We start from the raw sequence: 24,005 nt of genomic DNA on the forward strand, positions 1-24,005 counted from the left end.
CACGTCGAAATACTTCCCAAAGCTCAGTGGATTTCACGACCACAACACCAGAGGGAGTTCCACAAATCATCATACAGATATACAGTACATCAAGACATTTATGACATACAGTCGTTTAAGATACTACGTCCTTCTGTATGTATTAGTTCCCATATATACATTTATTCATCAACTAACATTCAAAGATATACATTCATAAATTATTAATACATTTTTATTTATTTAACATTTATTTACCCAGTGGAAACTCATTGAGACCAAGGTCTCATTTACAATGGTGCCAAACAAATGTCACAAGCAGCAACGATACAGACGGTAGGAACTATACTCAAGGGTTAGGGTTAGTACTGTAACTATACTCAAGGGTTAGGGTTAGTACTGTAACTATACTCAAGGGTTAGGGTTAGTACTGTAACTATACTCAAGGGTTAGGGTTAGTACTGTAACTATACTCAAGGGTTAGGGTTAGTACTGTAACTATACTCAAGGGTTAGGGTTAGTACTGTAACTATACTCAAGGGTTAGGGTTAGTACTGTAACTATACTCAAGGTAGCTACACAAAGCACACAGTACTGAAATAAATACTAAAATGCAACACACAGTAAACATAGCAACAGTCATACATATATGGTGCAAATATACAAGATACACATAACATATTCATATAATATGGTGCAAATACAGCCCAAAACCTTCCGTAGGTGGTTGGAACCAGCGGTGGGTGGGTGGGGGGGGGGGTTCTCCGGCACTGCAGATACACCCTACTCGCCTAGTTGGCTGTTTAGCCGAGGCTAAAGGGAGAGGGTAAGTTGCGGCTGGACTTGAGTGGCCCTGAGAACTACTTTATACAGCGAGGTATCCTTTATCACCAGACTAAGTCCACTGAGCAGATGGTGGTTCCAAAAGCAACCCGGGAAGTAATACTTAATCTGGGACACTCCATCCCCTGGGCTGGCCACCTAGGAAAGCATAGAACCACTGCCTGCATACAGAGACACTTTTATTGGCCTGGCCTGGCCTTGGAAAAGAGCAAGTCTGGTAACCGGTTTCTGCTAGTCATTACAGATTATGCCACAAAATATCCTGAAGTGTTCCCCCTCAAGTCAGTCAAAGCCAAGAGTGTTGCATTCCGTCTGGCGCAGTTCTTCTGCAGGGTCGGATCAGGACCAGGGCACACATGTCATGCCCAAACTCCTGAAGGATGTCTACCAGCTGTTGGGCATCAGAGGTTGAAGAACAACACCATATCATCCACAGACCGGTGGTCTAACCCGCGGCTCTTTGCCCGTCAATGTGCGGCTCCTCCATCCATTGATAAAACAAATTAAATACATATTTCTTTATAAAAAAATATATAATAATTTTAATTTACTGTCATTCATTCCATAAGAACGTAGAATAAACATGTACAGATTTATTTTGTAATGGTCCATTTGCATGTTCTTTGTATCAGATTCTAGGGACATCTATGGATCGATTGATTGATTGAAAATGTATTAACAGATTGCAGAATGGGCTTGATTGATTGAAAACTTTATTAACAGATTGCAGAATGGGTACAATACAGTACAGCTCAATACACACAATTGTTAAGGGGTTGCAGACCAGAGAAAGACTTTCGTCTTGTTTACATCAGGGTCCCCCATTTTCAATTCATCAGGACATATATGACACACATGACATACAGATAGACAGTACTGCTGCATCTATACATTTATGACATACCAGATTTACAAATACAATACCGTTTGTGATACAAAAATAGTCCAGAAAAGAGAGAGTATACATTTGACGTAAAAACTGTACATTGGAGGAGGTTGGGTAGGTGGGGTGGGGGGGGGAACACTGTATAGTACAGTACGGCTCAATACACACAATTGTTAAGGGGATGCAGACCTGAGAAAGACTTTCGTCTTGTTTACATCAGGGTCCCCCATTTTCAATTCATCAGGACATATATGACATACAGATACAGTACTGTTACATCTATACATTTATGACATACCAGATTTACAAATACAGTACTGTTTGAATGTATTACCAGTGTCAGAAATATTGTGTCTGTTACTAGGCTTGAGTAAATTGTAATGAACCAAAGGAGAATATCAATTATATATATATTTTCTTTTCTTTTTATCTTTGACTGTGAATAACGCCATGCTAAAATGTACCAGACCTGAAAAATCTGAGCAACTGAATAAAGGGAAGATGATTAAACAGAAGGTTTTGTAGATACAGTACTGAATTCTGCCATCCGGACACATGCTATTTTAAATATGATTATAAAATATAGAATATCAGGCCTATAAATGACTTTATTATGGCCAAGTCGCACATCTATGGATTGGGACAAATCTCCCTTTTCCAATGGCAGAGTTCAATCTGGATTTAGTATCACAAGGCGTGATTCACAAACCGTGAATGAAATCTACTACAATTACTTTTTTTTTTTTAATAATTTCTCTTTATATATATATATCTGTTTATTGAGTTTTTTCAGTGCAACCAACATTTACAAATGATATGTGCTTGAAAGTTTTCCATTAGAAACACAAAACGGAATACAAAGGACAACAGACATCAAAACAAAGTGACAGACAGCCAAACAAACGGTTTCAGAAAGAAATTATAATAATAGTAATAGAAAAATTAGGAAACATTTTAATATTTTCTTTTAAATAACAAGACGTACAAAAATAAGGAGATCAATTTAAAAAGGCGAGTACAGCGATTCATACGTCAACCAACTCTGGTGTTGATTTGGGATGTCGGGGAGGTGGATCCTCTCAAGTAACTTTTTTATAATGTAGATTTCTCCAAAAATGTTCATCAGATTGCAACACCGTTTTTTGGTAGACGTTCACAGAAAGGTAGAGAAACTAACTGTGTTCTGTTTTATGGCAATAACGTTCAGGTTTGTGGGAGATAATCCCGAAAAATAAGATAAGACTGCTACCAGACATTGACCTGGGTCTTATAGGAACCCAAGGAGGACAACCTACACTACCTTAGGCTTACTGCACCTTATGTGGATGCTGTGATACTGTGATACTGTGAATAATGTATATTTCAGTGGATACTGTGATACTGTGAATAATGTATACTCAGTAGATAGTAAATTATAACACTACCTTATGCATACTGCACTTTATGTGACACTGTGAATAATGTGAATATTTTCTTCAGCTAGTCAGATAGTAAATTATATTGACCAAATTGTTTACACTGCCTGTGTTGTTTTTACTACCTGTACCCCCCCCCCCTCCCCCCCATGCTGCTATGATGCCTGAATTTCCCCAAGGGGATCAATAAAGGAATATCGTATCTTATCTCATCAATAAAAAGTGAATCCAGAAGTCAGATGACTGACAGGGGCTGGCGTGAGCTGGGTAGGGTAGTTTTTAGAAATCCGAAAGCCCATCGAAAGTCCCGGGTCTCTTCCTTCAAAAGACCACTCACTTTAGGCCGCGCCACCCCCTGCCGTCAACATGCGCCGGTTTCCGACCGAATGCCCTGAGATTTCTATAATCTTATATTTCACTAATAAAACGTTGGTAAACAAACGTAATGCTGAAAATACACTTTGACTGCTGTTTTGACAGGGTTAGGGTATTTTCTCTTGGCTACATTTGAAGAAAAAAAACACAACATTATTCTATTCATACATTCTGTAGAGATGGATTTATGGCGTGATGTCATAGGTCCAGTAGCGGAACCATCAGGCTTAAGAGATTAACAAGTCCGAGTCCTCATCTGCACCTTCCGAGTCCGCATGCAGTCAATGCTCGAGTCCAAGTCCGCATGCAGTCATTGCTCAAGTCAAGTCACGGGTCCTGAAAACCAGTCCAGACTTGAGTACAACACGAAATAAATATTCTCAAACCCACCCTCTTTTCTTGGGGGTTGATTGGGTCAAATTAGGAACTGGAATCATCCATGTACTACACACTCCGTCACAGGAACTGGGCATTTGTAAAGCGTAAAAATTAAATAGATAAGCAACACAACTTAAGTAAGTTCATGGAGGATGGCCAAAATAAGGTGGTTATCACCATTACATTGCTAAAATAGTACAATTATATTGGTTAGCATTCAACTGGAATGCGACCGTCCCAATAATATAGCCCTGAGGGACACCAAATTTGCATTTCAATGAAAAGTATTTCAGAAGCCGAATTAATATTCCAAATTTGTCCACAATCAGTTGTGCATTTTATTGTAACCCTAAAGTCTAAAATGTACTATTCAAAGAGGTATTGCTAATTAAAAAAAGAAAACGTACCGACAGTCACTTGCGTCCCTTCGTCTCGAGTCAGGTACTCGATGACGGGCCCCGACACGTAGCCTGAGCCCAGCAGCAGCACACGCTTCATCCCCCCCTGCTTCATGATCTGGTCGTGTTCCCTGGAGGACGTTAAACACTCTTAGTATGACAACAGAATTATACTACCAATTAGGGCTGCAACGATTAGTCGACATAATCGACGACATCGATTATAAAAAATCATCGACGAGGAATTGTTGCGTCGATTAGTCATTAAAAAAATTAATTAAAAAAAATTATTATTATAATTTTTTTTTTGCACTACCTATCTTTGTGAAAGTGGCTTCTCAGCTCTGGTCCAGCCAGCTGAAGACTTCTTAGCTTAACATAACAGACCGACAGTAAGTTTGGGGGAACTAATGGGATAACTGGGGATGTTGTTTGGTCCTGACAAGAGTCTCAAAGCAACTCTGAGGTCATGCAGCTCAATGTCCAATCTGTTCCTCTGCTCTGTCTTCAGCTGGACCAGAGCTAAGAAGCCACTTTCACAAAGATAGGTAGGTTTTTTTATTTTTATTTTTTTATATAATTGTTTTTCGATTAGTCGACTAATCGAAAAAATAATCGACAGATTAGTCGACTACCAAAATAGTCATTAGTTGCAGCCCTACTACCAATACATCTCACACACACACACACAACTGTATATGAATGTCTCTCAGCCACACAGTGGAAAATATATGTACGTATTTAATTTCATGCAAAGGTTACACTCTCCGTCACACATAGTCGGTCAAAAAAGTATTAATCACTCATCCCTTAGTCGTTACCCATTTGGTTGTGCTATAAATATTTCAAATGCATCATCTGTTCCTCAGATCCATCTATCTAAGTCAATATTAAAAAATGTCTATGAAAGTATACAGTAGGCTAAAAGAAATATAGAAGCTACTGGAAATACCAAAGGTATTCATCCGATACATTTAGCATAATAGTACTTTGCAATGATCTGGAACAAAAAAATAATCAAATATTTGTATGGCCCAAAACAAATGTGCAAATACGAGGGAGGTGACATCAGTAATAACACAAAGTAATGACACCAACGAGAAACTTCTGGGCGATGGGATTTTGGATCATGAAAAAGATGGTGATTGGTTTTCACAAGCAGGGATAACGGGAGGGTGAGAGGAAAACAAAGAAAGAAAGAAAAATGTTCCTTGCAGATTCTGAGTATTTGATTTAAAAAAAAACATCACCTGCCCCGTAACTTAAACATTCCATGAGGAATATCGGTAACCGCCAGGAGGTACTTTTAATAAAATACATTTTGATCAAATAGAGATCGACTGGATTCCATTAAAAAGAGTTGATGTACGTTTTCTTCCATACTATATTTTCCATATTTCTCTTTGTGGGAATCATCTGTTCCTAAGACCAAAGAGGCCTCATAACGTGCCCCCCCCCCCCCCCCCCCCCCCCCCCAGGATCACTGGAATGTAATCGTTAGCTGTGGCCTAATTGGACGTGACACGGTGCACGTGGCTAAGCCACCGCGGGGGCTGGGGGGGGGGGGGGGGGGGGCTGGGATGAGGTCCGGCGGGCACCACGCTCGACGCCGAGGCTTTCCCCCTTAATTAAAAGCGAGACGGGTGACCCCCCCCCCCCCCCCCCGGCTGGCTTTCTGCCCCTAGTTTACATATCATCTAAACCATATCTTAAAGGAGCCAAACGTAATCACAACAGGGATTAACATTTTGAGACATGGCTTGTCTGGAGAAATTATACTTAAGATCCCGAAGAAAGGAAACTAAATTAAATAAATCTAACGCGCTGCGGCCCGAAGCGAGGCTTGCACTGAGCAGCCAGACTGCTGCCACTTGCAGGTCAGACACTTGGTTTAACATCGATCCGTCTTAAAGAGACATCCAAGCGGTGATACCGGGTCGCGTGGATAGAAGACATTGTCGACAGTTTTAGCGTTATAAGGATATAGGGATTAACTCGTGTCAAGAGTGGATCAACTCGAGTGGTTCTCGGGAGACGGGTCAAGCCGTCCTTGTTTACGTCTAGCTCCTCCGCTCCTCCGACAGGCTTCACACGCTCCGCCCGGGACGCAACCAGACAAAGCGACAACAAAGCGACAACAAAGCGACAACAAAGTGTTGTTATCCAGTAGTAGTAATATCTACAAATATTAGAAATTTAGCAAGGAAATTAATGATACACTGTAATGTAAAAAGAAATTATAATAAAGAAATCAATATCGATTTTCAAAAAAATTGCAAGAAAATGATTTGCTGAGTGGGTGGGTTACTTTAATTTGCATGCCAGAGTTTGGGGGGGCAGGACAGGATGTGACAGGTGGGTGATGACGGGCGGTATTGTTGAAGGTGAGAAGAGGAGATGTTTCTACCCAAGAGCGAGCCCTCAGTATCGGGGTTAACTCCTGCAGTGTCGGGGTTAACTCCTGCGCCTCAGTGACGGCGATGGCGGCGGCGGCACTAGCCATGCAAGGTGTTAAGGCGCGCGGCGGGTCGGTGGGCACTGTGCGGGGACACCCACATGGCGAGGGTTAGTCGGCACTCCCGGCACCTCGTACGCCGTCGTCTCTAGGCTAAGAGTCGAAAAACAGTGCTCCCCCTGTTGGTAGGAGGACATATCACAGTGCTACGCTAAAACGTGACGGGAGGACGGAAGGGAAACAACAAGCGGGGAAGCTAACGAAGCGGAAATATTACTAAGCTAAACTATTTGCTATCGGCGTTGCACACGAACGACAACAACAGTTGTACCTGTCACGTAATCTTGAGACATTTCTTCCTTCATTTGGCTGCATTAACTCATCGAAGGAAGGGGTATATGTGCCAACATAACTATGACACTTATCTTAATGTTAAATTAATATTTTCAAATAGAACGGATGAAACAATCCAAACAAACAAGAAAGAATGTGCCCTCGTGACTGATATTCAAGTACTTTTATATTGGATTAAACAATCGACAGTAGTGTTATATTAATAAAGCATGTTATAAAGTACCAAACAATAACAGTACTTAAAGACACTTAACCCTTTCACTGCCACACGACAGCCGGTTAACTCTTTCACTGGGACAATACAGAAGGTTCGCCGATGCGGAGCTAACGATGCTAATGATAGAGCATCGCCGTCGGTTGTGCGATAGTAAAGGGCTAACCTTCTGTCGCGTGGCAGTGAAAGGGTTAAGAGCAGAACAACAAAGATGCGTTAGAGACATACAAACGTGAAGCAAAATATTACAATAAAAGTGCATTTCCGAGGAGGTGAAGTCGTACCTTCTCTCTCGCAGCTTCTCGATGTATTCGAACTTGGGGGTGAGCGCGCCGTTTGAGGTGATGACAGCCTTTGAGAGACACAATTCATTAAAACCTGTAAACAATTTTCTGTCGAAAAGAAAATGGACGATTACCGTCGTAGTATATTAACACTCCGTTCTACTTACGTCTCTGACTTGAGGGCTGAAGTCTTCTTCCTCGAGGGGCCTGGTAGCGTCAGAGGGCAGCTGATTAGGACAAATAGAGAAAATATTGGAATTACAAAATGGACACAAGGAAAAGGCCGAATCCCGAGTAGGCGGGCGTCACGTCGACACGCAGCGGGCGGCACACGTCCAAAAGCCGTGGCGACGACGTTCTCCCGTAAGCAAACTAAACCAGAGCTGGGCAGACGGCGTTCTCCCGTAAGCAAACTAAACCAGAGCTAACCCTAACCCTTTTCACCTCATCCCAACACACCTGCTTCGATTCACCTCACCCCACCACCGGTTCTTACCATCTCCCAGAGGTAGGGGAAGAGCATCCCACCACCGGTTCTTACCATCTCCCAGAGGTAGGGGAAGAGCATCCCACCACCGGTTCTTACCATCTCCCAGAGGTAGGGGAAGAGCATCCCACCACCGGTTCTTACCATCTCCCAGAGGTAGGGGAAGAGCATCCCACCACCGGTTCTTACCATCTCCCAGAGGTAGGGGAAGAGTCGGTCTCCAAAGTACTCCGTGGCCTCTATGGGGAGCTGCGCGGGCAGGTTATCGATGGAGCACATGAGGATCCCGGGTCCGTCCACTCTGCCGAGGGAGACGAGAGAGAGAGAGAGAGAGAGAGAGAGAGAGAGAGAGAGAGAGAGAGAGAGAGAGAGAGAGAGAGAGACCGTGGCGTTAAGACACTGAACGAGGACGTACGGTCGCGATATACGTCTCAAGACGGAACGGGCAGAGAGTAAAGTGACTTTTTTTTTATCCACTTTTTCTCCTCCTGTTTTTCTGTATTTTTCCTCCCGTCCCAATTTAGTCGTTATGCCAATTCCCCCCTCCCCTTCCTGGTCGTTGCACGCATTTGCCCCCCACTTGCCGGTCTAGGGAGCCCTGAAGTCTATCACATGCTTCCTCCGATACATAGGAGACAGCCAGCAGCATCTTTTCACCTGCCAGCGCGGACTCTCATTGGTGAGGTGTAACGTGTGGGAGGCTCACACTACCTTCACCAGTTCCTTCCTTTGCTGTGCAGGCGCCCTGACCGACCTCGACCTGTAGGAGTCGCCGTTTACAACGACCAGGATACCACCCACCGGCTTCCCACCCACTGACACTGCCAATTGTGTCAGTATGACGACCGACCAAGCCGGAGGCACCGCTGACAGCCGGATTCGATACCAACTATATGAATTGAAAATGGGGGACCCTGATGGAAACAAGACAAACGTCTTTCTCAGGTCTGCATCCCCTTAATAATTGTATGTATTGAGCCGTACTGTATTGTACCCATTCTGCAATCTGTTAAATAAAGTTTTCATTCATTCATTCATTCAGTGTCTCTGCGGTGGTAGACAGACGCTTAGTCCGCTGCGCTACCCGGCCGCCCTTAGTAAAGTGACTCTTGTACAGTTTTTTTTTTGTATCCACTTTTTCTCTTATTTTCTATATTTTCTCCCATCCCAATTTCGTATCATCCAATTCAACCCTCCCCTGTCACGAACGCTGTTTCTTGCCTCCCACAAGCCGGCTGCAATGTGGACTAAAGGCCTCTGCATGCTACAGAAACTTCAGAGCAACTGCAACACAACATCGGCGCGATTTCAGCGCGGTTGTTTTAGAGGGTCTTGTAGACTGTGTTGCTTGGACGTTGTGTACATGTCCCCCAAATCTAACCTAAACAACCGTTGCGTTGATATTGCGTAGCAGTGATTGGTTGGTTAGCGAATGGGGGCGGGGCTGTCATATAATAATATTAGTCCTGCAGAGAATAACATCCTCCATTGTTGTTGCCAGCGTTGATGCTAAATAATTAGCGTCACATAGCTCGCCTTTTTCTGAAAACCCAAGCACATATTGTTCCATAGCATACGCCTTCAGTTGATCATGACAAATCCTCTCTTACCTTGACGATTAAAAAGCCTCCATAATTTAGTAAATAAAGCTGTAGCCAGCCAGCTAGCATTGGGTCTATTCAAAATGCTATCCACATTAGCTACATAGCTAACCAAGTAAATACAATGCCAATGGTATCCGTCCTGAGGTAACGTTAAATACAACGTTTGCTAGTGGAAATGACTGGACACACACAGGGACAAGTTAAACATCAATCAATAAATGTATTCCAATAGGTAGTTTGAGCTGCATGTGAGCCGAGGTCCTCTCCATTGGAAACTAATGATGTTACGGTAACGTTAGCTCGAAAAGCACAGAAAGTTAAGCTGCTAGCAACAGACACTATAACACTTCCGGTCGGGGGTTTTCAAAATAAAAGAGCGTCTAAAATCACCGGAAATACGTTTATTTTGTACATTATCTAACGTTAACACGAACCTAAACTAACTTTAGTTAAACTAACTTTGCGCGTCGATGTTGCAGAAGCATAAAGGCAGAGTGTCTAAAACACCGTTGCTTTGTCGATGTTGTGTTGCAGTTGCTTTGAAGTTTCTGTAGCATGCAGAGGCCTTAAGTCATACATAGCACAAGTCCCCTCCGGTACTTGAGGTAACAGCAGTCGCATCTTTTCACCTGCGCAGCTCGATCTCTCAGTGGCGAGGAGTAACGCGTGGGAGGCTCACGCTGCCCCGACACTTCCTGATTCTACTGCGCAGGCGCACCAACCGACCTGTAGGAGTCGCTGTCCACAACGCCCGATCCCCACCCATCAGTTTCCCACCCCCTAATACGGCCAATGTGTATTAGTACGGACGGCCAGCTAAACTGAAAGCAAATGTGGAGCGCTGGGCTCGAACAGGCGAGCCCAGCGTCTCCGCATTCGTGGCGAGCGCCTTGCCCACTACGCCACGTAGCCGCACGACTCTTGTACAGTTTATAACTTAATGTCACCCTACTACGGACTTTTTTTACTGCTGCACCCGACACAATAGGTCGTTTCATAGCTCAGTGTAGTTTTGGCCAATGAACAACATGGTATCCTGTATTTACAAGTAAAAGAAACAAAAAGGTTTTTGCTGATCAATCAAATTCCATTACAATGTCAACCGCTCCCAGGAGGTCGAAGGTCAGGGAAGGTCATTTCCGACGCACTATTCCTGACCTCGTGTTTCAGTAAAAACAAACAATCAAAATGGCCATCCCTAATATATACCGGTGCACACTTTTCCATAAATCCTCCAGGCCTTGAAAACGCATTTCTAAAAACTTCTTTTCCCAGGTAGGTTTTTGCAGAATCGTATAATAACATACATTCTAGGGCTCGGGGCGATTCTTGCTCAAATGTGAATCACGATTTTTCTCTCTAAGAATCACGATTCTCTCACACGATAATTTTTTCAATTAAATCATTTATTGCACTCTCTTAAACAGACAACATAACATATATGAAAGTGCTCGACTTAAACTTAAAAGTCTCTTGTAACATACAAAATAACTCAAGTCAGAATCGTCATCATTTAAAAAAAGTTAAGTAAAAAGTTTAAAAAATATATATATATATTTTTTTTATTAAAAAAATCATAATTTTGAAATGAGATTGCATCATAGGTCTATGAATCGAGATCGCGATTTTATTTAGATTAATTGCCCAGCCCTAATACATTGATAATGGGTGTGCGTGTTGGTACCTGTCGTGGTCGATGTGCTGGTCCGCGTCGTACATGCAGAAGGGCTTGTCTATGGTGGTGCACTCAGTCATGAACTGGATGGAGCCGCCCATGTCGGCAGAGATGTCGCAGATCGCCAGCAGTCTGGGGAACGAGAGAGGAACGTCACAAACCCATCATATTAATAATAATACATTCGATTTATAGTGCACTCTACATTTGGAAACCAAGAATCTCAGAGTGCTACAGGGTAAAAATAGACATTAAAAACATAGGCAATTAAAAAACAAGGCATAAAAGCATTAAAAAAAAAAAGGGATAAAATGCACAAGGCATGTATAAAAAGGTTCAAACTAAGGGAAGGCTTTCGTGAAGAGGTATGTTTTAAGTTCTTGATCCTCCATCACGACTTCGTTTCAATATGTGGGTGAAACTGTGGAACAGTCTGAATGTTGTGCAATGTCCAAATATAATACAATTCAAACAGGGTTATAAAGAAGTTATTTGTGTTTAATAAAAAAAATGTATTCATGTTTTACATATAATTGTCATATATATATATATATTTTTTTTTTGTAAGGATTTAAATCAGTAAGGAATTACATACATTTTGAGTAGTGGAAAAGGGGTAGGATTAAACAAGTGTCTACTGTACTTCTTCCTATTCCTTTTCGAACATGTAAAAATTCCGTTGTTTTTTTTCCATTTCATTGCTAGAGAGATTAATGATTTGTTTTATTTACATGTTCGAAATAAAGATTTCAAATCAAATTTCAAATCAAAACCGTTGCTTCCCTCAACAAAGCAACAGCGGCGATTGGAGGATTCGAGGAAAGAGGGCGGGGTTTGAGATTTCAGTCCAATGGAGAAGGGGCGAGGGAGAGAGGAAAGTGAAAAAAAGAATAAAAGCAGGGGAGGTCAGAGGTCAGGCAGGAGAGTCCTGGAGCGAGTGCGTATCGCAGAGTGTGTAAACTGTTGAAGATAAGCGTCGACACTTGACCGCAGGTCATCTATTGCAGATAAGCAACGCTGCCACCGTTTCTCTAGACATCAGACGTACGAGGAAAGCTGAGCTCTGGGTCAGACCTTCAACAATACTAGCATATAAACCTCATCTACATTTATTTATTTTGATTTTGATTTTTTGCACCATTTCAGCAAAACAGTAAAAAAATTTAACATTGACCACGACAGGAAGTGCATATAGCAGGTGCCGAGCCTCACTTGTGGGGCAGCGGGGTGGACCCGTCCACAGCAGGGCCGGCGGCAGACTTAATGGGCCGCATCAGCTTCTGGGCGTCCAGACGGCGCAGCAGCCGGGGGGTCTGGGGGTCCCAGTAGATCCCGTTGATCAGGCACGTCGTGTAGGGCGCCACCTGCAGGGAGAGAGGAGGCAGCGAGGGGACGGGTCAGCGAGAGGAGGCAGCGAGGGGACGGGTCAGCCGCTGCAGCTGCCTTTCACTATAGGGAGGTGTAGTGGTTACTTCCTGGTCTACAGGGAGGTGTAGTGGTTACTTCCTGGTCTACAGGGAGGTGTAGTGGTTACTTCCTGGTCTACAGGGAGGTGTAGTGGTTACTTCCTGGTCTATAGGGAGGTGTAGTGGTTACTTCCTGGTCTATAGGGAGGTGTAGTGGTTACTTCCTGGTCTATAGGGAGGTGTAGTGGTTACTTCCTGGTCTATAGGGAGGTGTAGTGGTTACTTCCTGGTCTATAGGGAGGTGTAGTGGTTACTTCCTGGTCTACAGGCAGGTGTAGTGGTTACTTCCTGGTCTACAGGGAGGTGTAGTGGTTACTTCCTGGTCTACAGGCAGGTGTAGTGGTTACTTCCTGGTCTATAGGGAGGTGTAGTGGTTACTTCCTGGTCTACAGGCAGGTGTAGTGGTTACTTCCTGGAGGTGTAGTGGTTACTTCCTGGTCTATAGGGAGGTGTAGTGGTTACTTCCTGGTCTATAGGGAGGTGTAGTGGTTACTTCCCGGTCTATAGGGAGGTGTAGTGGTTACTTCCTGGTCTATAGGGAGGTGTAGTGGTTACTTCCTGGTCTATAGGGAGGTGTAGTGGTTACTTCCCGGTCTATAGGGAGGTGTAGTGGTTACTTCCTGGTCTATAGGGAGGTGTAGTGGTTACTTCCTGGTCTATAGGGAGGTGTAGTGGTTACTTCCTGGTCTACAGGCAGGTGTAGTGGTTACTTCCTGGTCTATAGGGAGGTGTAGTGGTTACTTCCTGGTCTACAGGCAGGTGTAGTGGTTACTTCCTGGAGGTGTAGTGGTTACTTCCTGGTCTATAGGGAGGTGTAGTGGTTACTTCCTGGTCTATAGGGAGGTGTAGTGGTTACTTCCTGGTATATAGGGAGGTGTAGTGGTTACTTCCCGGTCTATAGGGAGGTGTAGTGGTTACTTCCCTGTCTATAGGGAGGTGTAGTGGTTACTTCCCGGTCTATAGGGAGGTGTAGTGGTTACTTCCCGGTCTATAGGGAGGTGTAGTGGTTACTTCCCGGTCTATAGGGAGGTGTAGTGGTTACTTCCTGGTCTATAGGGAGGTGTAGTGGTTACTTCCTGGTCTATAGGGAGGTGTAGTGGTTACTTCCTGGTCTATAGGGAGGTGTAGTGGTTACTTCCTGGTCTATAGGGAGGTGTAGTGGTTACTTCCTGGTCTATAGGGAGGTGTGGTGGTTACTTCCTGGTCTATAGGGAGGTGTGCGTCTATACTTTCCGTAGCCGCATTTCTGCAGGACACTCTCTGATTGGCCACTGACTGACGCTCTCCGATTTGCCACCGACATGTTTGCCCAATCGCGTGACGAGCTGTGTCTTTGCCCATTTCCGCGTCGAACAGCCTGCAATCTACCTGGCTTTCTATCGCCATGCTCTAAGACAAACTCTAACCTTAACCAACTTCGAAAGAGTGCCTAAGCTTAACCGTCGAAAGAACTTGCAGTCACGCTCTAAGACAAACTCTAACCTTAACCTACTTCGAAAGAGTGCCTAAGCCTAACCAGTGTAGAAACTGACGTCGGCCAATCAGAGAGAGTCCTGCAGAAATGCGGCTACGGAAAGTATAGACGCGGGAGGTGTAGTTGTTATTTCCTGGTCTACAGGGAGGTGTAGTGGTTACTTCCTGGTCTATAGGGAGGTGTAGTGGTTACTTCCTGGTCTACAGGGAGGTGTAGTGGTTACTTCCTGGTCTATAGGGAGGTGTAGTGGTTACTTCCTGGTCTATAGGGAGGTGTAGTGGTTACTTCCTGCTCTACAGGGAGGTGTAGTGGTTACTTCCTGGTCTATAGGGAGGTGTAGTGGTCACGTCATTGCCGTTTCTGGCCGGTCCACCTCGCAAAAATTGCAATGTATTTCCCCCATTGCCCATTTCTAAATAGTCTCGTTTAAAACAAATAAAGCATCAACATTTGCATGGTGTACCTTTCTGTGCATATTCATCCACAATCTATAGCTCAACATGCAAATATTCACAATTATAGTAAAAAAAGAAATCGCTGAATTTTATTTCAACCAGAAATGCTTAAACAATAATGTTAGTGATAGAAGGGAAGTCATTTTGTGCAAAAATGGAAAGCTTTCCAATGTTCATGCGGTAGAATTGTTACAATAGCCGATAATCCATTTTCCCAATGATGAATCCCTGTGCGGGTGGATAGTGACGTCACACTACACCTCCCTATAGGGGTGGACCTCGCGGGCGCTCCACAGGTACGTCAGACTACACCTCCCTATTGGGTGAGACGTGCCAAACATGTCGGAAGCTCAGTTTCATTACTGCGTTCAGACCCCAGGTCTTCCTCACGTCGTTCAAACAGATGAAATGCGTGTCCTCTTCTGAAGACGCCGGGGACATTAATGAGTTTCCACTTGAACTTTGTGAAGAGCGTCGGCAGCGCACCTCTTCAAATATGTCCCTGCCATCCTTCGATATCGCTCAAAATATGGAAGTTCCAAGTTCATTAATGAGTTTCAACTTGAACTTTGTGGATAACGTACCTCTTCAAATAGGTCCCTGCCACCCTCGGATATATCTCAAAATATGGAAGTTCTCTTTTGGAATAGAAGGTCAGAAATATGCTTTTTCAATTACCTATAAAAGTGGATCTGAGGGCGGCCGGGTAGCGCAGCGGACTAAGCGTCTGTCTACCACCACAGAGACAGTGGGATCGAATCCAGCTGTGGTGCTTCCATCCATACTGACACAATTGGCAGTGTTAGCGGGTGGGAAACCCGGCGAGGGTGGGTCCTGGTCGTTGTAAACAGCGACCCCTACAGTTCGGTCGTGGCGCCTGCACAGCGAGGGAAGGATCTGGGAGAGGTAGTGTGATCCTTCCACACGTTACACTCTCCCAGTGAGAGTCCGCGCTGCCAGGTGAAAAGAAGCGGTGGGCTGGGTACACATGTGTCGGAGGAAGCATGTGATAGTCTCCGCCCTCCAAGACAGACGGTAGGGGGTAGAGTGCGCAACGACCAGGAAGGGGATTGGGAATTGGCATGACGACTAACATTGGGATGGAAAAAAACGGAAAAAGGAGGGAAAAGATTTAAAAAAAGTGGATCTGGACAAATATCCGTGTTCCAGGGTGAGGCCGTATAGTTACAGAACTCAGACCTCAAAGTGGAATTTCCCTCATTTTATTTATGATTTTTTTTATCCCCTTCCAAGTACATCTGTATAACTTGTAGGTCATAAATGTCTTGAATTGAAAATGGGGGAACCTGATGTAAACAAGACGAAAGTTTCTCTGGTCTGCATCCCCTTAACAATTGTTTGTATTCAGCCGTACTGTATTGGACCCATTCTGCAATCTGTTAAATAAGTTTTCAATCAATCGATCAATCTATAGGCAACTTGAGCGAGTAGATGCTTTGGTATGTTCGGTCTCCGTGAAATGGCACAGCGAGTCGTGTTGCACTTGTGATTTGACACGCTTCTGAATGAACCGGGCCGTTCGTTCATCCAGACGTCGGGATGGATTTGAACAACGAAAAATAATAATAATAATAATAATAAAATGCCAAAACGGTGTTCGCCTACAATTCATTGTCGAGAATCAATAGGAATACAGTTATATGATGAGAGTATTCTGAACAAACATTTTTATTGGATGTATGTTTTCATTTTCTTTAGTAAGAGGGGAATTCTTTTTATAAAAAAAAGTTTGTTTACTTCATGGGCTCTTTAAAACAGTGGCTTGGCCACTCTCCCGTTAAATAAAAAGGAAATATGAAAAAAAATTAAAAAAAAATATGCCTCAATATCATAGTATATTAGAGAAACCTCAAAGAGTAGAGAACATTTACTTAAATCTTAAAAGAACTTTGCTAAGTTTAAACACCCAGATGAATAAAGTGGAGAAGTAGTGGAGCTCTTGCAGTATAATAAAAAGAAGGTTATAAATACGTCTATGCAGTTCGTCCCGCAGGCAGGGAGGGGTGGGCGATGTTCCGCTGTGAAGACTGTTGTTCTCCCGGAGGTGATCCAAGCCGTGTGTATAGTCACAAAGTGTCGTTTAAGTTCCAGTATATAAACTTGACGTGACTTTGATCTTCACGCAGGACTGCAGACTCTCATCTGTGAGGCGCGAGAGGCGTTTGGATTGGATGTAGTTCGTGTTTGAGAACACCTGCTCGCATCAGTATGCGTCACCGTCATCTTGCGCTCAGACGCCAAAACAACAACAAAGCATGGCCGTGCTTCCCTTTCCCTGGAGAGTGTTGTTCAGCACACCAAGTGCAGCTTTTCCAGCCAATCTGGATGTTCCAGTTCTGGACCGGTGAGGCCTCTTGCTTTCCAAGAAAGTCTTCAAGTTCACGTGTTCCAGTTCCAGACACGGCAAACCGTTTCAGCGCCTCTCCCCTGCTTCTTCCCCCAGGCCATCAGTGCCTTGAACACTGAACTCTATTCCTATCCAAGTGTTATTATTATCCTACAATGCAATGACAAATAAAACTCTTTACTTGACTCGACTTCCCCTGTACAGCTGCTGCACAGTATTATGCAGCAGGAGATCCCAATAATGTGTGCCGTCGACTTCATCTAAAAAATGTACGGAACAGTCGGTGGTTTAACCCTTTTGCCATTATTTCGTTCACCATCTGAATGACGAGGTCCATCGCCTCCTTGTATTCAGGGGGAAATGTTTGAGCGCACGGTGCTTCTTGGTGCAGGACGCAGTGAAACGTCGGCAGCTCTCGATCCAGCGACCTCTGAAGTAAGGTAGTAAACCCCTTATGTGTTCCTCTCATACTAGGTGCCCCAGCAGTAGCCACTAACACCATATGCGTTTATTTTTATTTTATTTTTTTTTTATCTTTTTCCCCCTCCATTTTTCCTCCGATTTTCTCCCATCCCAATGTTAGTCGTTATGCCAATTCCCAATCCCCTTCCTGGTCGCTGCGCACTTACCCCCCACAGTCAGATCATCTGGGAGAGTGGAGGCTATCACGTGCTTCCTCCGACACACGTCTAGCCAATCAACCGCTTCTTTTCACCTGGCAGCGCGGATCCTCCCTGAGAGGGTGTAGCGTGTGGAAGGATCACACTATCCCACTCAGGTCCTATCCGCGCTTAGCAGGCGCCCCGACCGAACTGTAGGAGTCGCTGTTTACAACGACCCGGACCCACCCCGCCAGCTTCTCCCACCCTCTAATACAGCCAATTGTATTAGTGTGAACGGCCAGCCAAGCTGGTGACAACCCCGGAGCTTATTTCTTTGGCGTTTAAACAATTCAGCACAGCCTCACAAATGTACTCCCCCCGCGTTTGGCCTTTTAGCGGCATCAACTCGATGACTTCTTCCTGCGGCCCATCAGAGTTCACGTATATCTGCATAACAGCGCCGTCTGTTCAATATCATTTACATCACTTGACTCATCACATGCTATTGAGAACACTGGAGCTGAATTAATGTCTTCTATTTGTTGATCCGTGATGTTTTTTGCCATCTTAATGGCCCCGTCCTTGACAGTCTTTGCAGAGAGGCATATCTTTAATTTTCTGAACAATTTCACGTTTATTTATTTTTGAAGTCCGAGAATAGACGGTTCAGATATTTTTATGAATGTTTCCTTCATATATTCCCCATCTGTGAACGGCTTCCAGCGCTTTACCATCTCCTGAGATGCCACAAAACTAGCAGCAATTGCGTTTGGAGACTTGATCCACTTCTTAAAAGCTATTTTGCTCCGGTCATTTTTCCGTGGCAGTTCCGAAATCGCTCTTTTCCTTTCATCTCCGCCGTGGTACTTTTCAGAAAATGCTGCGTGTTTATTCTGGAAATGTCTTTCGACATCACATCTTTTGTCGTTTGCACATTTCTCACCACATATCGGGCATACAGGCAAGCCTGCGTCGTTAGTCGGGAAAGCAAATTAATCTGTCCACGCTGAATTAAATCCTCTATTTTCCTCTGAGACTTTCCTTTTCTTGGATTTATCCACGGTTAGCTTACCACGGTCGGAAACTTAGCCACCTGCAGACGACACGACGGGGAGAGAGGCGCGGGGTGCGACGTAGATTTTAGTGGATGAATTATTTTAGTTGACGAAATATATATATTTTTTTATGTCAGTGTCACAGTATCACCTCGATCTCCAAAATAAGAGGTGTACAAAAATATCTGGATGTTCCAGTTGTGGATACTAGGTGAGGCCCTTGCTTTCCAGGACAGTCTTCACGTGTTCCAGACATGAGCAGCAGGGAGGCGGGAGCCGCAGCAGAGTGGCTGAAGAGAGGAGGGCTGCCGAGCCCCCCCCCCCCCCCCCCCCCGGCTGACGGGCTGGAACAGGTGGGTGGGGGAGGGGAGGGGGGAGGGTTAGCGGGGGAGGGCATAGGGCCCAATCTGTTCCACTTTGCAAAAATGTGTTTAACCAACGTTATAAACTAACTAGGACCGTCAAGTCAATTAAAATATTTAATTGTGATTAATCGCATGATTATCCATAATAATTAAATGCATATTAATCACAGATTTTTTTTTGTACCTTAAAAAAAGGGAGATTTTTCCAGGCGTTTAATATTCTCATCAACATGGGAGTGGACAGATATGCTTGCTTTGTGCAAATGTGTGTTTATTAAATAAAAAAATAAATAATCAAAATGACAAAGGTACTGTATTTAGCATAAATCCAATACACATAATCATAATATAGCAAAGCCCGATGGCGGAATATCGAAATGAATACCAGTATATTTTCAGTTATTTGCCAATTTGTACCATTGCATCAATTAAATCATCCCCTTCTACTGTGTGGAATCAAAACACAAATCCAACTGAATGTTTAATTTCTTGCCAACCTTTTACAGACTAATATACTTTTGTCAAGAACTGAAGTTCTCTCTCTCTCTCTCTCTCACGCTCTCTGACTCTCTCTCTCTCTGTCTCTCTCTCTCTCTCTCTCTCACACACAGTACCATGCCTTGGATCAGCTACTTACCGTCGTCTGTCCGTGGTCCTGTCAACTGGTGTGTCAACGCGGTTTCATTTCTGGGTTAAGTACTTCTATTCTATTCACATAATATGCTTACTTCATATATCTACTCTATTCACATATATGCTTACCACTTGTATCTATTGCTATGTCCGCCCACTACAATCACGCGAGCTGTCTAACGCCTGTCCCGTCTCCCTGTCCCCCTGTGAGTTGCTGTCCCGGAGTGCTGACCGGAGTGTCGGACGTCCCGTGATGAAGGCCGGGAGGTTGCGACCCCCTCTGCGTGCCTCCCTGTCTCCGGAGGTCTCGTAGTGGTGACCGGAGTGCCGGATGTCCCGCGATGATGTCGGGGAGTTCGTGACCCTCTTTGTGCCTCAAATAGATTCGCTATCAGCTCTATCTTTAATCTTTCAAAATGTTCAGTTGCTATCGCTATCAGCTCTATCTTCAATCTTTCTAAATGTTCAGTTGTTATTGCATGCACTCATCTGTGTTCCACTACACACATGAGTGCATGCTTACCAACTGTCCGTCTGCAACACTACTATCACCGACATCTAAGAAGGGAGATCCCCCCTTGAATGGCCCTTCTAAGGTTTCTCTCCTCCACACTGCCTGTGGTGCATTTCTTCCTATTGTTAGGTTTTAGTGAGTTTTTCCTTACCTTCGCGTGGGGTATGTCTGGGAGTGTTTGCATTCATTCTTTATTTTAAATTTGTTGGACCTTATGGTGTTCTTGCTCTGTTCTTGACTTATTGTTATGTTTCTTCTTGACTTGTTTAAAGAAGACATGTACGGCCCATGGGGACATTAACGTGTGTTGTCGGGTCTCTCTCTCTCTCTCTCTCTCACACACTCACACTCTCACACAGTACCATGTGAAGGTCTCTCTCTCTCTCTCTCTCTCTCTCTCACACACAGTACCATGTGAAGGTCTCTCTCTCTCACACACACAGTAGTACCATGTGAAGGTCTCTCTCTCTCTCACACACACAGTACCATGTGAAGGTCTCTCTCTCTCTCCCTCTCTCTCTCTCACACACACAGTACCATGTGAAGGTCTCGCTCTCTCTCCCTCTCTCTCTCTCACACACACAGTACCATGTGAAGGTCTCTCTCTCTCTCCCTCTCTCTCTCTCACACACACAGTACCATGTGAAGGTCTCGTACAGACAACCAGCTCATGACTAACCATCTCCACCGCGTCCCGTATCAGTTTGGCAGCTCGATGCCACGTTGGCTCAGCATCGCACGCGGCTGGCTAGCCAAGTTAGCCAAGGCGGCGGCTAGCTTATCTATCAAGTTTGTTTGTCTTTCTCAATGCGGTCAGTGAAAACTGATGCGTGCAAACAACAGAAGATTTAACTAACTTCAGTGTTTAGTTTATCACGTTAGGTTCAACCTTGAAGTAGGTAGGAACACGTTTTGCAAGCGGAACAGATTTGGCGCCACGGCAGAGAGAGTTCGGGGTGGATCTCGTACTCACGCTGGTCCTGAAGTTCGAGGTGTAGAGTTCGGGGTGGAGCTCGTACTCCACGGGGTCGTAGATGCCGTCGCTCTTCCTCAGCAGGTGGTGGTGGCGACTCAGCACAGTGGCGTACACTTTGGTCATCTCTGGCAGGGAGAAGAATGGCAGTATATCAAGTTTCAAGTTTCTTTAATAGTTGTCATACAGAAGTACAGAATACTTTTATACAAAATGCTTCTTACTGTTACGCTCCAGAGACTGTGCTAGACAAGATAAGTATGAAATAAAATAGTATAGCATGTAATAGAAGTAAAAATAGAAGTCAGTGTTCAGTATAGACATATGTACAATGTTCGATGCAGAATAGAAGTAACTGAGTTACCATACAATATACAATATACTATGCAATATACTATGCAGTGTACTAATATACAATACTATATAGTGCAAAGCAGAAATGGGATGAGGTACAATTTAGGTACAATTTACAGTAAGGTGTACGAGTTGTAGTGCAAATCCTTTACCAATAAATATAACGTGTGTTTAGGTGTTCTAAAGTGTGGAGAGTGGGTGCTGCAGTGTGTTGTTTGTTTAAAGTGAGTGTGTGGATGTGTGTGCTGTGTGCATTTGATGGTTGTTGTATAGTGTTTATTGTTCGTTGAGCAGCCTGATGGCCTGGGGATAGAAGCTTGACAGAATTGAATTGAATTGAAAACCTTTATTTATCCCCGAGGGGAGATTCAGATGTCCATCACAGCGTAACAGCAATTTAAAAACAGTTGAATGGAAACAGTTACATAACTTACACATATTTAGTAAGTGTTAAAAACAAGATAGACAAATACATAGGGCTAAAAAAAAAAAAAAAAAAAAAAAAAAGCTAAAAGTGGTGAATGGAAGGAAAGAAAAGAAACAAGTCCAATCGTGATATTAAATAATAGTATATATATGCAGATGATACCACAGTGGTCTATGATAACATTATACATGAATATAGCATTAGAAATGTAGGCATATGCTAATTCAAGAACACGACATAAGCAAAGGAATGTAATACCTCCAGTCTTAGAGACGTCCTCCAACTCGTGCGGCTCAACGTATTCAACAGGGAGCTCGTTGATGATGTCTTGGGCACCCTGCAACATTCATTGATCGATTGATTGATTGAAGACTTTATTAACAGATTGCAGAATGGGTACAATACAGTACGGCTCAATACACACAATTGTTAAGGGAATGCAGACCAGAGAAAGACGTTTGTCTTGTTTACATCAGGGTCCCCCATTTTCAATTCATCATAACATTTATGACATACATGACATACAGATAATAGAGTACAGTACTGAGAAAGATATCATAGAAAATATATATATACATTTGAAGGGGAAGAAACTGTACATTGGAGGGTGTTGGGTGGGGGTGGGGGGGGGGGGGGGGGGGGGTTTGGACATTAACCGGGGCCAGTTTAAAACTATAACGTTTCGATAGTTTTATTAATAGTACAGCCATTACTCTGTCAATATACACACAATGACAAAATAGTTAGTTACTTGTGCAACAGGTTGCTCTGCAATTCCCATAAACCCACAAGCAGTCGGATGGTAGAAAAACCACTAAAGATGATGAATTGATATAATAATCCTTTAATAGAATACCAACGAAGGACAAGACATGTGCACTGAATGAGTAATGTAATGCCATTTCCTGACTCTTGTTAGTGTCATCAGGTCAGGAGGATTGGATGATGTGGGTGGTGAGGATGTGATGTGAGTGGGCGGGCCGGTACCTACCTTTGAGACGTTGCCCGTGCCAGTGAAACAAAAGGTGACAGGTCCGATGGACTTGGGCAAGAGACCCATGGATATCTCATACCCACAATCCCTCACGGCCTGGACGGCCTGGCTGACGTTCCTGTAGTTGTGAGCCATGCCAATGTGCTGCGGAGGGCAGAGGAGCACGTGTTGAAGTGACAGAATCACACGAGGGACAGAAGTTTGCTTAGAGCAGGTAATGGCTGCGCTTGCGATGTCCATAACGTCGGCTATACATTTTAAAAACAAATGAGGAAGGTTAGATTTAGGCAAGAGCGTTTAACCCTTTCACTACCACACTAGCAAAAGGGTTAACCCTTTCACTGAGACAATACAGAAGGTTAACCCTTTCACTACCACACTAGAGACGGTTTCTCTGTAGTGTGGTAGTGAAATATTAACCTTCTGTAGTGTGGTAGTGAAAGGGTTAACCCTTTTGCTAGTGTGGTAGTGAAAGATTAACCTTCTGTAGTGTGGTAGTGAAACTAGGGTTAAGAGGGTTATGGTAAGGCTGATGTTTATATGACAAGTTCCACCATTGCAACTTGGCCAGAAAGTAGAAACTGCTGAATTTGGAATTGATGTAAAAAAATAATAATAATAAATTATTACATTTGAAAATGTTAAATGTAAAAAAACATTTTTAAAGAGTGGCATCTTACCATAAAAGGTGTGTGGTTCCCAAGGGCAAGGAAGCGCAATCCTAAGCCGTGCAAAATGTTAATCATCCCTGAAAATGCAACAGAAATAATCCCGTGGTTAAATCAATGGTTAATGACAACTTTGAAAATAGGTACACCAGTACAAAATAGGGACCATAGGGAGGAGGAGTCTGACGTCACTGGTTGGTCCACCCGTATAGGGATTTATCATTGGGGAAATGGATTATCGGCTATTGTAACAATTTAGATTGTGGATGAATAAGCACAGAAAGGTACACCGTGCAAATGTTCATGCTTT

At 43.8% G+C, this 24,005-nt stretch overlaps 1 protein-coding gene across 2 annotated transcripts in view; it reads right to left on the reverse strand.

Moving 5' to 3' along the window:
• Positions 1 to 24,005, reverse strand: part of aass (aminoadipate-semialdehyde synthase) — a 65,749-nt gene that overhangs the window by 34,471 nt on the left and 7,273 nt on the right. For both annotated transcript variants that reach the window (XM_084334864.1, XM_084334865.1), the window contains exons 5-14: positions 23,708 to 23,775; positions 23,025 to 23,171; positions 22,292 to 22,370; positions 21,253 to 21,380; positions 12,560 to 12,711; positions 11,357 to 11,479; positions 8,258 to 8,369; positions 7,749 to 7,808; positions 7,582 to 7,649; positions 4,284 to 4,405 (exon numbers count right to left, since the gene is read on the reverse strand). In XM_084334864.1, coding sequence (XP_084190990.1) covers positions 4,284 to 4,405; positions 7,582 to 7,649; positions 7,749 to 7,808; positions 8,258 to 8,369; positions 11,357 to 11,479; positions 12,560 to 12,711; positions 21,253 to 21,380; positions 22,292 to 22,370; positions 23,025 to 23,171; positions 23,708 to 23,775 — 1,059 coding nt within the window. The remainder of the gene's footprint in view (positions 1 to 4,283; positions 4,406 to 7,581; positions 7,650 to 7,748; positions 7,809 to 8,257; positions 8,370 to 11,356; positions 11,480 to 12,559; positions 12,712 to 21,252; positions 21,381 to 22,291; positions 22,371 to 23,024; positions 23,172 to 23,707; positions 23,776 to 24,005) is intronic.

The sequence above is a fragment of the Notolepis coatsorum genome, assembly GCF_963971535.1.
Source record: "Notolepis coatsorum genome assembly, chromosome: 18".
Classification (NCBI taxonomy): domain Eukaryota; kingdom Metazoa; phylum Chordata; class Actinopteri; order Aulopiformes; family Paralepididae; genus Notolepis; species Notolepis coatsorum.